Source organism: Petromyzon marinus, chromosome 46 (genome assembly GCF_048934315.1).
Source record: "Petromyzon marinus isolate PM22_M1 ecotype Great Lakes invasive population chromosome 46, UKy_Petmar_22M1.pri1.0, whole genome shotgun sequence".
NCBI classification, from domain to species: Eukaryota; Metazoa; Chordata; class Hyperoartia; order Petromyzontiformes; family Petromyzontidae; genus Petromyzon; species Petromyzon marinus.
Window position 1 is genome coordinate 12,303,963 of NC_133712.1, and position 14,604 is coordinate 12,318,566.

The 14,604-nt window shown below is 50.4% G+C and overlaps 1 protein-coding gene across 1 annotated transcript; it reads right to left on the reverse strand.

The window, feature by feature from the left end:
- Positions 1-476: 476 nt before the first annotated feature.
- On the reverse strand, positions 477-14,242 carry LOC116952365 (myogenesis-regulating glycosidase-like). Its single transcript, XM_032971651.2, has 3 exons — positions 13,356-14,242; positions 9,346-9,491; positions 477-8,745 (listed from the first exon to the last, which is right to left on the reverse strand). The coding sequence occupies exon 3, from the start codon at positions 8,602-8,604 to the stop codon at positions 6,040-6,042; it is 2,565 nt and encodes an 854-aa protein (XP_032827542.2). The 5' UTR covers positions 8,605-8,745; positions 9,346-9,491; positions 13,356-14,242; the 3' UTR covers positions 477-6,039.
- Positions 14,243-14,604: the final 362 nt, after the last annotated feature.

A 14,604-nucleotide genomic window follows, 5' to 3' on the forward strand; every position in this document is an offset into this window, starting at 1 on the left:
TTAGCCTTTATGCTTCTTGAACTGTGTATGTGTTTTATTATTGGCTCTTTCCGTAAATTCACGTAGAAGGGAAACAATACAATAATAAAAATATAAAACAATAAAATTTTCTTGCTGTGGTTTTCACACCTGATGATGATTGCTTGTGTAGCAGTCGAAACGTCGTGAGAATTGTATTGTTTTATATTTTTATTATTGTATTACTTCCCTTCTACGTGGCTTTACCGAAAGAACCAGGAATATGAATATCTGCAGTCACAAAAACTTTAAATGTGTATGTGTTTTTAACACGTTTCGCGTATTGAACGTTGAATATCCACATTGGGACGCTACACCTGGAATGTATACAAGGTAGCGCATGTAATTATACAACCCAAAAGAAGCACTAGCATCATTGTGGAGAGTAAAACTAAATAATCCGATCATGCCCCACACACACAGAGCATACAACAAACCGCATTCGGGATGTCTCACTCTTGCAAGAATACCTAGGAAAAGTCCAGTTTTTATTTTATTTTCAATACCAGTACAATAATGTAACTTGCGTTCAAGCAGCAGCAAATTACATTGCCATTGCAAAGCATACAGTGTCTGCAAATGTAATCACAAAGTCCAACACGAAATCAAAAGACGCATTTTTGTAAAAAAAAAACATCTTCAAGTGCAATTTGTCACATTCTTTCAACATCACTGTCATCGGGTAAATGTGAAGGCAAGGATGGTTTGTAAAACGTGTAAACCCCGCCGGGTTCCGAGGTGATCGGTCATAGCAAGTGGGCTCGTGAACCTGTCCGTGTGAACGCTGTTGGGAGCGCTCTCCAAAACACTTTTTTACGTGTGGCGACTTTTCTCTGGGTGCTGCAGGTTTGCTCCCCGCGTGCTAAAGGATTTTGGGCCAGACAACACGCATCACACGGGGCGCGCCCCCGTTAGACGCCGGGCATGTCGGCCTCGGCGAGAATTTCTCATCGATAAGTAAATGGGCATTGAAAGAGGTCGCGTAGTAAAAAAAAACCAAGGGCCCGTGTTGGCGGTGCTGCACACACACGAAGTATTCACAAGAGATGTGTTTTTTTTTGGGAGTTTAGATCGCGTTAATATAAATGCGATATCAACCCCCCGCGGGTTTAACGACGCCTTTTACATTGACGCCACTTAACCCAAATAAAACCCTCCACGGTAGATAATGCATTGGTCGCAAAAGCCTACGCGTTAAACAAAAGTACCTTTGCCATGAGCACCGCTCGATCGTAGAAATATATGGAGGTGGAAAAGTGGCTCAGAGGTCAGAGCGCTGAAGCTGGCACCGCTGTGAACCTGGGTTTCAGCCGCCCGTAATTAAACCGGGGTATCTCGAGTGCACAGGAGTCGAATGGTCCCAGTCGAGTCACCAATGACTGCACGAAAAGTTTGTACCTAAAATTTGGTATGTCGCTGAATTTGGCAAAAAAAATAATTTTTTGATCGATCGCTCGCTGCCCGAACGCCGAGCCCCGCCTGTCCAGCTCAAGGCTGAGCGACGGAATCGGTGATCGAACTTTTACGCCGCGGTGGTTGGAGGAAATTGAGAAATATATAGTCTTGGTTCTTTCGGTAAAGTCACGTAGGTTGAATTGTAAAAATGAAAAATAAATACAAAATAAAAGTTAAGAAACCCCCAACGTTTCGATCGCAACGTTTTTGCTTTTATTTTAAATTTATTTACAATTTTATTTTTTATTTTCTATCTACGTGGTGACTTTACCGAAAGAACCAAGAATATGAATTCCTGCAGTCACGAAAGTTTTAAGTCAAAATCGAGAAATGTTAAGGTCATCATTAGACCTCCTTTGCCAGTACCAAAATGTAATAATAGGGTTTTCCCCCTTTTTTCTGGCAACAAAACTGAAACCTTTTTACAAGGATTCATGTCTGCATTAACCACAATACCTGCAGTCAAAATGCAAACAAAAAACATACTATGATAATATATGCATTGTCCTTGAAACTGATTGGTCCACACCAATGGACGGCTTTCTTTTGAGCCTCGACCCAATTGGTGCTCGACCAGATCTGGTCCATTGGTGTGGACCAATCAGTTTCAAGGACAATGCATATATTATCATAGTATGTTTTTTGTTTGCATTTTGACTGCAGGTATTGTGGTTAATGCAGACATGAATCCTTGTAAAAAAAGGTTTCAGTTTTGTTGTCAGAAAAAAGGGGGTAAACCCTATTATTAAAATGTTAAGGTCATTGACGCAGGAAGGATTTTTTTTTCTGGGTTTCACAAAGGGTGGCGATTGTTTTAACGCGTGCTGTGTGACAGAGGATTTACACAATGTAATCTCTTATTATTTTTTTAAGCGTCGACAGTTAACTCCCGATTATCTGTCGGATGATTGTACACGGATTTGGGGAGAAAAAATATATATATTTGCACCCACGCTCGTTTACTAACTATTGTGTGTTCCTCTCTCGAAGTAAACCGACTAACAAACAATAAAAACACGCCACATTCTACGTGCTATGCCTCGTCTATTTTTGTTTTTATCCAGGCCACCCCTCGCCTCGTTAACACCCAAGATAATCGACAGCCGACCGCACTTGTTCGTCCGATGTTCCTTGATGTGCACAGATTCCGAAAGGAAATGAATCACACCTCGGTCTTCTTACCCGCTGGAGTTCATTGGCATCTCACCACGACGAGCGAGTGTCCACGTTTGTGTAATACGTACATTCAAACACTTCCAAGAAAATTCGTGCAAAGGGAGCAATGTCTTTTCTTCGACAAATATTGAACAAAACATCGGTCGAGTTCACCTGAAATGATTTTTGCATAGCAGAGTTACAAGCGTGAAAAAAATTAAGGCACTCGTGCGACAAGGTAGCAGCGCATGGATGGAAACGTCGGACATCGTGCCGAACAACCCAAAACAGACGCGGAAAAGCCACAGATGGGTTTTGCGTTTTGTAAAATCACAACATCGTGTTGCGTGGCAGTGTTCTTCACTAATTTTCAGAGCGGGGGGCCACTTCCACCGATGAGACATCATCAGTGTGAGAGAGCCGCCACGCGTTTCACGCCATTGGGGGATTGACAGCAGCGCGATGATGACGATGCGGGGCGTTGTCACGTGTTGTGTGTTGTTGGGGGCCCACACCTCGAGGGTCGTGCTAAAGGCCCACAGGGGGCCGCCAGTAGCCCCTGTGGGCCTTGCAATGAACAACACTGGATTAACTGGTGTACTCATTTACACAGTGGTGGGAGGAGGGGGGTTAATAAACTTGCCTTTTAACTGTGGGAGATTGAACCAGAAACATCTGGATTGCAAGACGTGTGCTAACCATTACGCCATGGCTACGTCCTCCAGATATTTAATGAACCGATACAAATTTTACATTTCGATTGAAAGCTTTCGTGACTGCAACGATTCATCTCCTTTGGTTCCTTCGGTAAAGTCACCACGTAGAATGAGAATAAAGCTTCATTGAAGCTCTGTCGTCCCGACAGGTCTGTTCCTTTTGCCTGAAGAAGGCCACTTGTGTTGTGGCCGAAACGTCGTGAGAATTTTATTGCGCTATTTTATTTCATTAATTTATTATTTAATTCTCATTCTACGTGGTGACTTTACCGAAAGAACCAAAGAAGATGAACCGATACATACTTGTAAATATTAATTCGTGGGAACGTCACGATATCTTTGACCGATTTTAAAAAGTCTCCATCTCCGTCTGTACACAATGTAGAAACAGAGCCAATATATCCCGGCAAAAGTATTCGTCACCATCATTTAATCATTTGCGAACAATATTCTGTGCAGCAGACTTGGGTTCAAATGCAATTGCATTACGATTCATTAACAAATTCTTTAACTGCACTTGATGCCAGGTTTGATGTACAGTAACGAACGTTACAAGCCACGACTCCCGTTTGTTTGGAGCAATCGAAAAAACAAAGACATCATTGGAAAGCTTTCCATCAACCATTTACAAAGCTGGAACCATGTAGAATATTCATGAACTTTTTATGGAAATATTTTCTGTGTTTTTTTTGTTTTACACGGTTGGAAAAGGGCTTTCCATGAGAAAGCGATGCCTTGTAACATTGAACTTGACCCCTCGGACACTCGAAAAAGGTCAAACCGTCAAGGATCCAATTTGGATTTTACCACGTCTCTTTTCGTACCTACAACTCTCATATTTCCTCAAGATTGGAAGTTTTTCGAACAGATTCAGATTTTAGTTTTTACTGATCTGAAATTGACCCGTTTAAAATCGGTGTTGATGCAGCGTTCACATCCATACAAAAATATAAAGGCATCAAATATAACAGTGTCATTACTAACATATAAGGCATGTTGTATTATCGTGTGTTGTGCAGCTTATTTGTGCTATTCATCTCACAGTTAAGCGAGTAATTCATTACATAAACCTGGAAAAGTAATATCAATACATTACAACGGTCTGGGTAATTATAGTCCGTTATAAACACTATGTGTAGATTATTACACGTAGTTCCTAAGTTTGATTCTGATCACAATTTCTCGTGAGAAAATGAATTAGACAAACCCATAAGAGTAAGCTCAACATCGTAATCCATCATAACCGTGCCTTATAATCAGTTAAGTGCTTGACAATTTTTTCCAGGTCATAACTCAACTTCCTTGCGAGTACTGAATGACATGTAAGTTAATCAAATTAATGTACAGAGAAAGAAATTAGAATCCGTTACATTCACAATCTGTTTAAGCTCGCATACTAATTTACCGTAAAAAAAACTTTTTTTCACTCTTTGAGAAATATCTTTCTTGGTTATTTTTCAAGTATCTCATTTAAGTTACAAAAAATATTCATGTAATAAGGCAACACAAACATGTATGAACAATTAACATTTCGAAATGGTTGTTGAGTGTTGAGTTGTTGCAATAAATTCCAGTCGTAAATTCATAACCAAACGACTAATCGTAACGTGATAATAATTTCCAGCCCCTTGTCAACCCCTTTGCTGGATGACGGCCTGCCCGCCCCTTGTCGGTCAATGGAGTTGTTTGACCATATTACCCCATGCCGAGCCAGTGTGGGTTAGTGAGAGTGGAGGATCCCAGGACTGGTTCAGATATCGCTCACCCACTAACGTTAGTTGTGGCTGGCAATGGAACTCAGGGGAGGCCTAAGCACGTAAAAGTACGTAACATCCCACAGGCAGCAACTGAAGCAATTGGCGGGACCCTGGGGTTACCATCACTGCCCCCCGGGGTGGGAAAAACCGCGTAGCGACACGAGTCTTGCCTTACCGACAACAAAACTAGTGGTCAATCGATTGGCCTCGTCGAGAGCTACTCGGGGCACTATGTTTCATAAAAAGTTGAAAAATTACACAAACACGTTAAATTCACTGCGGGGGCAGGCGGGCTCGCCTTGGCAAAGAAGCTGAGGATCGACGGCTGACCGGAGGGCGTCGTCGCCGCTCGCGACTGCGGCGGACGCCCCCCGGGGCTTGCGTTTGGCCGGTGGTGGTGGCGCCCATCGTGTCGATCGCCGCCTGCTGCCGGCGCTTGTTGGCGCGGCGAGTCTGGGCGGGCGGCGCGTTGCTGTCGGGGTCACGAGCGGGGCGGACTGAAGAAAAATAATAATTGTTGACCCGATTGTTGCGGGACCCCGGGGTCCCGCCAAATGATTCAATTGTCGTAGCATCCCAAACGGCGTATGTCAAAACGTCAAGTGTTCTCTGCACGTCCCGGCGGGATCGCACCACTGCACGTACGGCAGTGGTTGAGAGGGATTTCGTCATCCCAACAGCATCAGCCAACCGGCTGCGAGCGTGACTGCAGCTTGCCGTGTTGGCGCCCGTGGTTCCAAGGAAGAGAGAGCGAAGCTTTGCGCGGGTGAGGAGGTGGGACAGCCCTGTTTGTCACGCAACTTGTAAAATTGCATTAGTCCGTCATGTGCCCAGATTGCAGGTCGCCAAATTCATAGTGCAGTGCGGTGACCACGCTAACCGCAACTCGAGTTCTCTTCATTTCTCAACAGAAATCCGGCAAAAAGCTTCCGTAAGCTCTACGACTTCCTGACGAAGTACGCCACCTCGTCCAGCGCCACCTCGAAATTCCGGAGCCACTTTTGTCCGGGATGGCACCTCCCACCGCCGCTCGCGACGCCGCCCGCGCCGCCGCCCCCGCCCATGCGGGCACACCAGGTCCCGGCGGGGAGATAGACGTCCCTGGCCCGGGCGCCGGCCTCCAGCACGGGCGCCACCAGCATCGCGTCGCCCAGCAGGAACTCGGAGTCGAGACGGAGAGCCGTGCGGTCGCGCGGCGCCGCCCACCACACGGGGCGCGCTATCATCGGCGTCGGCGGAGAGAACGACGTCGGCGACGATTTGGACGACGAGGTGGTGCCTCTGCCGCCGATGTCGTTGCTGTTGTTGGAGGAAGAGGTGGCGGCGCCCCCGGCTTGCGCGGCCGCCCGTGCCACCGCCATCACGATGGGCGCCACCACCTCCTCACGCAGCGCCGTGAACTTGCGCGCGATTGCGACCACCTCCTCGTCGTAGAGCCACGGAGGCACCGAGAACTGCATGGCCGGCATGAAGGCGCTGAGCTCCAACCAGCGGATGTACAGCTCCCGTTCCGGTATCGCGATGCCGTCAGAATCTCCGTCCGCCTCCCCCCCTGGCTCCGCCGCTCGCACGCCGGCGCGGGAAGCGGGAGCCGCGCCGGCGGCCCCGTAGGCGTTCCCGCCGATCGTGTCCGGCAGCACGTACGGATAGCCCAGCAGCCCGAAAGCGAGCGCCGTCGGGATGAGCGAGCGGAGCCCCAGCTCGTGACCCCACACCGAGGCCCGGTCGGCCATACGCACGAACGCGGCGAGGCCGTGCGTGCGGAACGCCACCCGCACCTCGGCCAGCGGGCCGAAGTGGCGCGCCAGCGTGGCGTAGCGTGCCGAGAACCACGCCGGGTTGGCGAGCCCGGCGTGCGTGCGGGCGCAGTCGCGCGGGAGGTAACTCACCTCGCCGCCGTCGAACTTGAACGAGTCGAAGCCCAGGGCGACGGCCAGGCGCCCGCGCAGCGTGCGGTTCACGAACGCGTCGACCGCCGCCGGGTTGGTGACGTCGAGGACCGTCGCGACGCCCCGCCACCACCGCACCAGCGCCGGCGTCGAGCCGCCGCCGGCGCCGCCGCCGGCGTTGGACGCCGCCGTCCGAACGAACAGCCCCTTCGCAACGCCGGCGCGGAAGGCTTCGGCGTCGTAGTTGACGAACGGGTGCACCCAGAGCACGAGGCGGAAGCCGAGGCGCGAGCGCAGGTCCCGCACCATCGCCGCGGGGTCCGGGAACTTGCGGCCGTCGAAGGCGTAGTCGCCGTACCGCCCCGCCGCCTCGTAGCCGTCGTCCACCTGCAGGTGGCTGTGGTTGAATCCGTGTTGGACCACCGCCTCGGCGAGCGCCACCACCTTGGCCTGGCTGAGCCGCCGCTTGTGCAGCGCCCACGTGGACCACACGGGGCAGCGCACCATCCGCTCGTCCGGCGGCGCCGACGGCGCCCCCAGGTGGCGCGACGACGCCAGGGCGTGGGCCGCCCGCGCGTCGCCGGCAACGCACAGCTCGTAGGAAAGGAAAGCGCGCGAGGCGTTGCTCGGGGCGCAGTACGGCCCGTCGGGGCCGTACTGCGCCCGCAGGCACAGCACCTTCTCTTCGCCGGCGCCGGCGCCAACCGTGGACCAGCTCACGTAGAGGGGGACGTCGTCCGCCACGAAGATGTAGGCGCCGCGAGACGAGAGCCAGTAGCGCTCCATGACCGCCCCGAAGCGGTCGCGGAAGGAGTAGATGTCCTCGGGGACGTAGGCCACCGGCTCGCGCCCGGTGCTGCCGAACTCCAGCGGCCAGCGCTGCACCCTCATCTGGGCGCCGCCGTACCAGAGCGCGTCGCCCAACACCACGCAGTCCTCCAGAGCTACGCCGGGCCGCGAGGCCGTCCACGTTACGCCGTAGCACTCCGCCGGCGGCCTCGAGGCGTCGCCGGCGTTGCCGGGGGCGGCGGCGGCGGCCGAAGCGGCGGCGGCGGCGGCACCGATGTCGATCTTCTTGACCGAGACCTTTGCATCGGCGCTCTCGCCGTGAACGCACTCGCCGTCGTCCACCGGCCAGCTGTTGTCGTAGCTGTAACTGCCGTCGTCGCCTTTGTCCCCGCCGTCGTCGTCGGCGTCGTCGTCGGGGGTGCGGCGATTGCTGCCGCGCACGCACCCCGAACCCAGCGTGCCCAGAGTCACCCGCGCCTGCTGCTTCCCAAAGGCGACTCTCAACGCCGGTTTCGAGTCGCCGGCGCCGGCGCCGCGCAACGTCAGACCCCCCGTGGACAGCACGAGCCGCCCCACGGCGCGCTCCCCGGCGGCACGCACCGACGCCGCGTACGTCGCCCACGTCGCCACCGCCGCCGCCACCAGCGCCACCGCCCCCAGCGCTAGCGCCACGCGCACGCGAGGCTGCCGGGACGGCGGGCGTCGCCGGCAGAGGCCGGAAACCGTTGGTGGTCCGGCGACGCCGGGAACAACGTGATACATTGCTCCGCCGGAGCTCAAGGCGGCGCTGCCACCGCCGCCGCCGCCGCCGCCGCCCTGGGACATGGCTTCAGCTGCTGGATTGTCAGATCGTGGTGCCAGGCTAGCGCCGTGCGTGTGGAGGCGACGGGGATTGGGCAGCGAGGGGCAGGTCACGGGCGCCGACAAGGGGTGGGCATGACTGGAGTGGGCGAGGAGCCAGGGAGCCTAGGAGGAGGAGAGCGAGGTTTGGTCAGGTGTTGGTGGGTGCACGTGATAAAATAAAAAAAATACCTACTTGGATATTGAATTGCGACCCTCAAATCGCTAAAAAATGTATCGAATCGCAAGACGTGCACTGTGGGTTATGTGGACGTGTCAGGTGCGGTAACAGGAGCACAAGGGCCTGATCTATAAGTCGGTGGAGAGGCATATTTCACTGGATTTGGTGGACGCATGGCCAAATTAACAATTTTCCATCCAATTGGAAGCAGCGTGTTATTCCACAAACTCAAAGTGTCTCCATACTCAGACGAGCAGGATGGGGTGGGGGGTAAAAATTAAACATTCCCATAGACAAAAAACTATTTTTTATTGAGATAACAAAAGAGCAACATTTTGGAAATCTCAATTTAATGTCGTTTTTTTCTATATATATAAACCACAAGCTCTATGAATTGATGTCACATCGGAGGTTTGTGAAGGATGCCACCAAGGCCTGGGGTAGGCTTCGTCCAACAGTGGATTGAACATGGCCGATGATGGTAAGAGAAGCCATACAAATAAAGTGCCGGCGATTGTGAATTGTAAAAATAAGGCCTAGCTTACCTGTGCTGCGTCTGCGCGTGATGGGGCGCACGTTCAGGTGTATGGCTGGCCAGGAGAGGTGGGTGGTAGTTAAGCGGTGGTTAAGTCTTGAGACCGGACGAGAGTGGCGTTGTGCTCAGAAGTCTCTTTTTTTCCGAAGGAAAGATCTGAAACGCAAGGCGGGGGGAGGGGGGGGGGTCACAACACGTGCGTGAGAACAGGTCACACACGGTTAAAACATTGAGCCCATCGGACCACGAATTATCCACTGCTCGATCAATTCTGTCCACCTGTTAAGAGCACAGACACTCCCATCATCAAGGCAACTGCTGGAGAACACGAAAACAAAGGTCAGCGCCCGGCACCAGTACACATGTAGTCGCTACTACACAATGTCTATTACACGTGTAGTAGTAGCTACTACATGTGTAGCTACTACACAACTACTACACGTGTAGTAGTAGCTACCACATGTAGTAGTAGTAGTAGCTACTACTACTACACGTGTAGTAGTTGCTACTACACGAGTAGTAGTTGCTACTAGTACTACACGTGTAGTAGTTGCTACTAGTACTACACGTGTAGTAGTTGCTACTAGTACTACACGTGTAGTAGTTGCTACTGCTACTAGTACTACACGTGTAGTAGTTGCTACTGCTACTACTACACGTGTAGTAGTTGCTACTGCTACTACTACACGTGTAGTAGTTGCTACTGCTACTACTACTACACGTGTAGTAGTTGCTACTGCTACTACTACTACACGTGTAGTAGTTGCTACTGCTACTACTACTACACGTGTAGTAGTTGCTACTAGTACTACTACTACACGTGTAGTAGTTGCTACTAGTACTACTACACGTGTAGTAGTTGTTACTAGTACTACACGTGTAGTAGTTGCTACTAGTACTACTACACGTGTAGTAGTTGCTACTACTACTACACGTGTAGTAGTAGTTGCTACTACTACACGTGTAGTAGTTGCTACTAGTACTACTACACGTGTAGTAGTTGCTACTAGTACTACTACACGTGTAGTAGTTGCTACTAGTACTACTACACGTGTAGTAGTTGCTACTAGTACTACTACACGTGTAGTAGTTGCTACTACTACTACTACACGTGTAGTAGTTGCTACTACTACTACACGTGTAGTAGTTGCTACTACTACTACACGTGTAGTAGTTGCTACTACTACTACACGTGTAGTAGTTGCTACTACTACTACACGTGTAGTAGTTGCTACTACTACTACACGTGTAGTAGTTGCTACTACTACTACACGTGTAGTAGTTGCTACTACTACTACACGTGTAGTAGTTGCTACTACTACTACACGTGTAGTAGTTGCTACTACTACTACACGTGTAGTAGTTGCTACTACTACTACACGTGTAGTAGTTGCTACTACTACTACACGTGTAGTAGTTGCTACTACTACTACACGTGTAGTAGTTGCTACTACTACTACACGTGTAGTAGTTGCTACTACTACTACACGTGTAGTAGTTGCTACTACTACTACACGTGTAGTAGTTGCTACTACTACTACACGTGTAGTAGTTGCTACTACTACTACACGTGTAGTAGTTGCTACTACTACTACACGTGTAGTAGTTGCTACTACTACTACACGTGTAGTAGTTGCTACTACTACTACACGTGTAGTAGTTGCTACTAGTACTACACGTGTAGTAGTTGCTACTAGTACTACACGTGTAGTAGTTGCTACTACTACTACACGTGTAGTAGTTGCTACTACTACTACACGTGTAGTAGTTGCTACTAGTACTACTACACGTATAGTAGTTGCTACTACTACTACACGTGTAGTAGTTGCTACTAGTACTACTACACGTGTAGTAGTTGCTACTAGTACTACACGTGTAGTAGTTGCTACTAGTACTACTACACGTGTAGTAGTTGCTACTACTACTACTACACGTGTAGTAGTTGCTACTAGTACTAGTACTACACGTGGTTTAATTTGTGGCCAGGTGGCTTCTGAAGGAGCTGGTAGAACATCACGGCGGGAGGAAGTGGCCGCAGGGACGAGGCCTGTACCCAGCAGGGACGAGGCCTGTACCCAGCAGGGACGAGGCCTGTACCCAGCAGGGTAGGTGGGGGCCCTGGCTGACGCTGGGGAGACCGCATGGACATTCTGTGCCCGGTGGTCGCTCGCGAAGCTGCTACTACACGTGTAGTGGTAGCTTCTGGTTGTGGTGGTGGTTGTGGTGGTGGTGGTTGTTGTGGTGGTTGTTGTGGTGGTGGTTGTGGTGGTGGTTGTGGTGGTTGTTGTGGTGGTTGTGTTGATTGTTGTTGTTGTGGTGGTTGTGGTTGTAGTGGTTGTAGTGGTGGTTGTGGTGGTTGTAGTGGTGGTTGTGGTGGTGGTTGTAGTGGTTGTGGTTGTAGTGGTGGTGGTTGTAGTAGTGGTTGTGGTTGTAGTGGTGGTGGTTGTAGTGGTGGTGGTTGTAGTGGTTGTTGTAGTCGTGGTTGTAGTAGTGGTTGTGGTTGTAGTGCTTGTGGTGGTTGTAGTAGTGGTTGTGGTGGTTGTAGTGATGGTAGTTGTGGTGGTTGTGGTGGTTGTAGTAGTGGTTGTAGTGGTTGTGGTGGTTGTAATGGTGGTGGTTGTAGTGGTAGTGGTTGTGGTAGTGGTTGTGGTAGTGGTTGTAGTGGTGGTGGTTGTAGTGGTGGTTGTAGTGGTGGTGGTTGTAGTAGTGGTTGTGGTGGTTGTAGTGGTGGTAGTTGTGGTGGTTGTAGTGGTTGTAGTAGTGGTTGTGGTGGTTGTAGTGGTGGTTCTAGTGGTTGTGGTAGTGGTGGTTGTAGTGGTGGTGGTTGTAGTGGTTGTAGTAGTCGTTGTAGTAGTGGTTGTAGTGGTGGTGGTAGTGGTTGTAGTAGTGGTTGTGGTAGTGGTTGTAGTGGTAGTGGTTGTAGTGGTGGTGGTTGTAGTGGTTGTAGTGGTGGTGGTTGTAGTGGTTGTGGTAGTGGTTGTGGTGGTTGTAGTGGTGGTTCTAGTGGTTGTGGTAGTGGTGGTTGTAGTGGTGGTGGTTGTAGTGGTTGTAGTAGTCGTTGTAGTAGTGGTTGTAGTGGTGGTGGTAGTGGTTGTAGTAGTGGTTGTGGTAGTGGTTGTAGTGGTAGTGGTTGTAGTGGTGGTGGTTGTAGTGGTTGTAGTGGTGGTGGTTGTAGTGGTTGTGGTAGTGGTTGTTGTGGTTGTAGTAGTGGTTGTAGTGGTTGTGGTAGTTGTGGTTGTAGTGGTGGTGGTTGTAGTTGTGGTTGTAGTGGTTGTAGTGGTTGTTGTGGTTGTAGTGATTGTAGTGGTGGTGGTTGTAGTGGTTGTTTGTAGTGGTAGTGCTTGTGGCTTTGCTCGAGAAGTCGGCCATGGGATGACGGTCAAGGTCGTGGTTGCGTGCGAGGTCACTGGAGGTCACACGACCACACGACCGGTCCCGAGTGCCCCGCGCGAGTTTCATCTCAGACTATTTGAAGGCATCCGAAGCGGTCGATTGTCTTCGATCGCGTTGCCATTTACCCTTTCATTGATCTCGCCCAAGATAAGCCGCGGAGACTAAACGTCACTAATCAGCCTTGATCAATCAATCTACTGCCGAACGAAGGCCTCCGTCACCATTCTGCGATGGTCAACTCAACGCCCACAAACACAAAGATCGCCCGCGCGTGTAGCCTCGAACACGTCCGGCCAAGTGCTGTTTGCGAGCACCTATTAAGGCCGGGGGTTGTGGGGTGGAGGAGGAGGGGGGGGGTAGCCAACACAACGCCCGACCGCCTTTGTCTCTCCAGCGGCGATGTTTTACTACTACACCGCTCTACACCCGAGTACTCATTTGAGGCCGAGTCGACCTAGGGGAGGTGGTCCAGGACCGGTTCAGATAATCGTCATCCAGGGTTCACAGCGCAAAGAACACAAAGTATAACCTTCTTCACGGAAGAAATGCGACGGGCGATGTTTACAACTTAAAAACAAAACCCACCACAATTAAACTAGAGACTGCACCGTGCGTCCGGGAACTCACCTCTTCAGCGCCGACTCACTGCTGCCCCCCACCAAGCGCCTGTTGCGTTTCTCGCTGTGTGTTGACGCACGGTGATGGTGGTGGGGGGGTAGGGGTTGACGCTACTCACAGGAAGAGCCACACCCACCCCCTTACGTCATAATGTATGCTAATGAGTAAACTACCACGCACGTGTCCAAACTTACCCACCGATATTTTGTAATGGACTCGCCCGCGATGATGTATGTTAATGAGTAAAGCACCCACTAACGTGTCCCAACGAACCCACCCCTATTTTGGAATGAAATCGTCCGCCATAATGTATGTTAATGAGTAAACACCCACTCACGTGCCAACTTACCTACCGCTATTTTGGAATGGATTTGTCCCCCATAATGTATGTTAATGTTAATGAGTAACCACTCACTCACGTCCCAACGTACCTACCGCTATTTTGGAATGGACTCGTCCGCCATAATGTATGTTAATGTACAACTTACTCACCGCAATGGACTCGTCCGCGATTATGCATGTTACTGAGTAAACAACCACTGACGCGTCCCAACTTACCCGCCGCGATGTTTGCTGGAACGAAATCGCCCCCGTCCCTTACGTAATATCTGCTATCAAAACCCCCCTACGATTGTAACCGGAGTGGACTCGCCCGGCACGTATTGGTTGGTTGCCGAAGAGTGAACCACGCAAGGGAAAAAAACTACCGCAAAACACCCCCGCGACTCTAAGCAGAATGGACTCGCTCGTGGCGGGCTACGCAACGTGTGTTGTGAATGGGCGATTGTTAAGAAACGTCGCCTATGATATAGTTTTTTTTAAAGCCACAGCGTTACTGACGCGGAACGTGTCGAGTTTTTGTTGTTGTTGTCAGCAATTAGAAGAGAGCACAGGACCTGCGGTGGGCGGGGCTTTAGACCGGAAGTGCTCGTGACGCGCCCAGTGTGCAATGCGAGCGGCCATCTTACCTGGGGGAAGTTTCTGCAGGTTGCGTAGCAACTGGGCCTGCAACAAGTTTAAAGATTTAATTTTAAAATAAATTGGTTCACAAAGCCCACCCCAAATGATATGATTTTTTTTGACAATTTGTATCTACGATCAGACGCGAACAATTACTACAAAATGTTGTATTTTCCCTCCCACAAAAATTGACGACTTTATTCAATTTTGTTATTTAAAGCTTTCGTGACTGCAGGGATTCATATTCTTGGTTCTTTCGGTAAAGTCACCACGTAGAAGGGAAACAATAAAATAATAA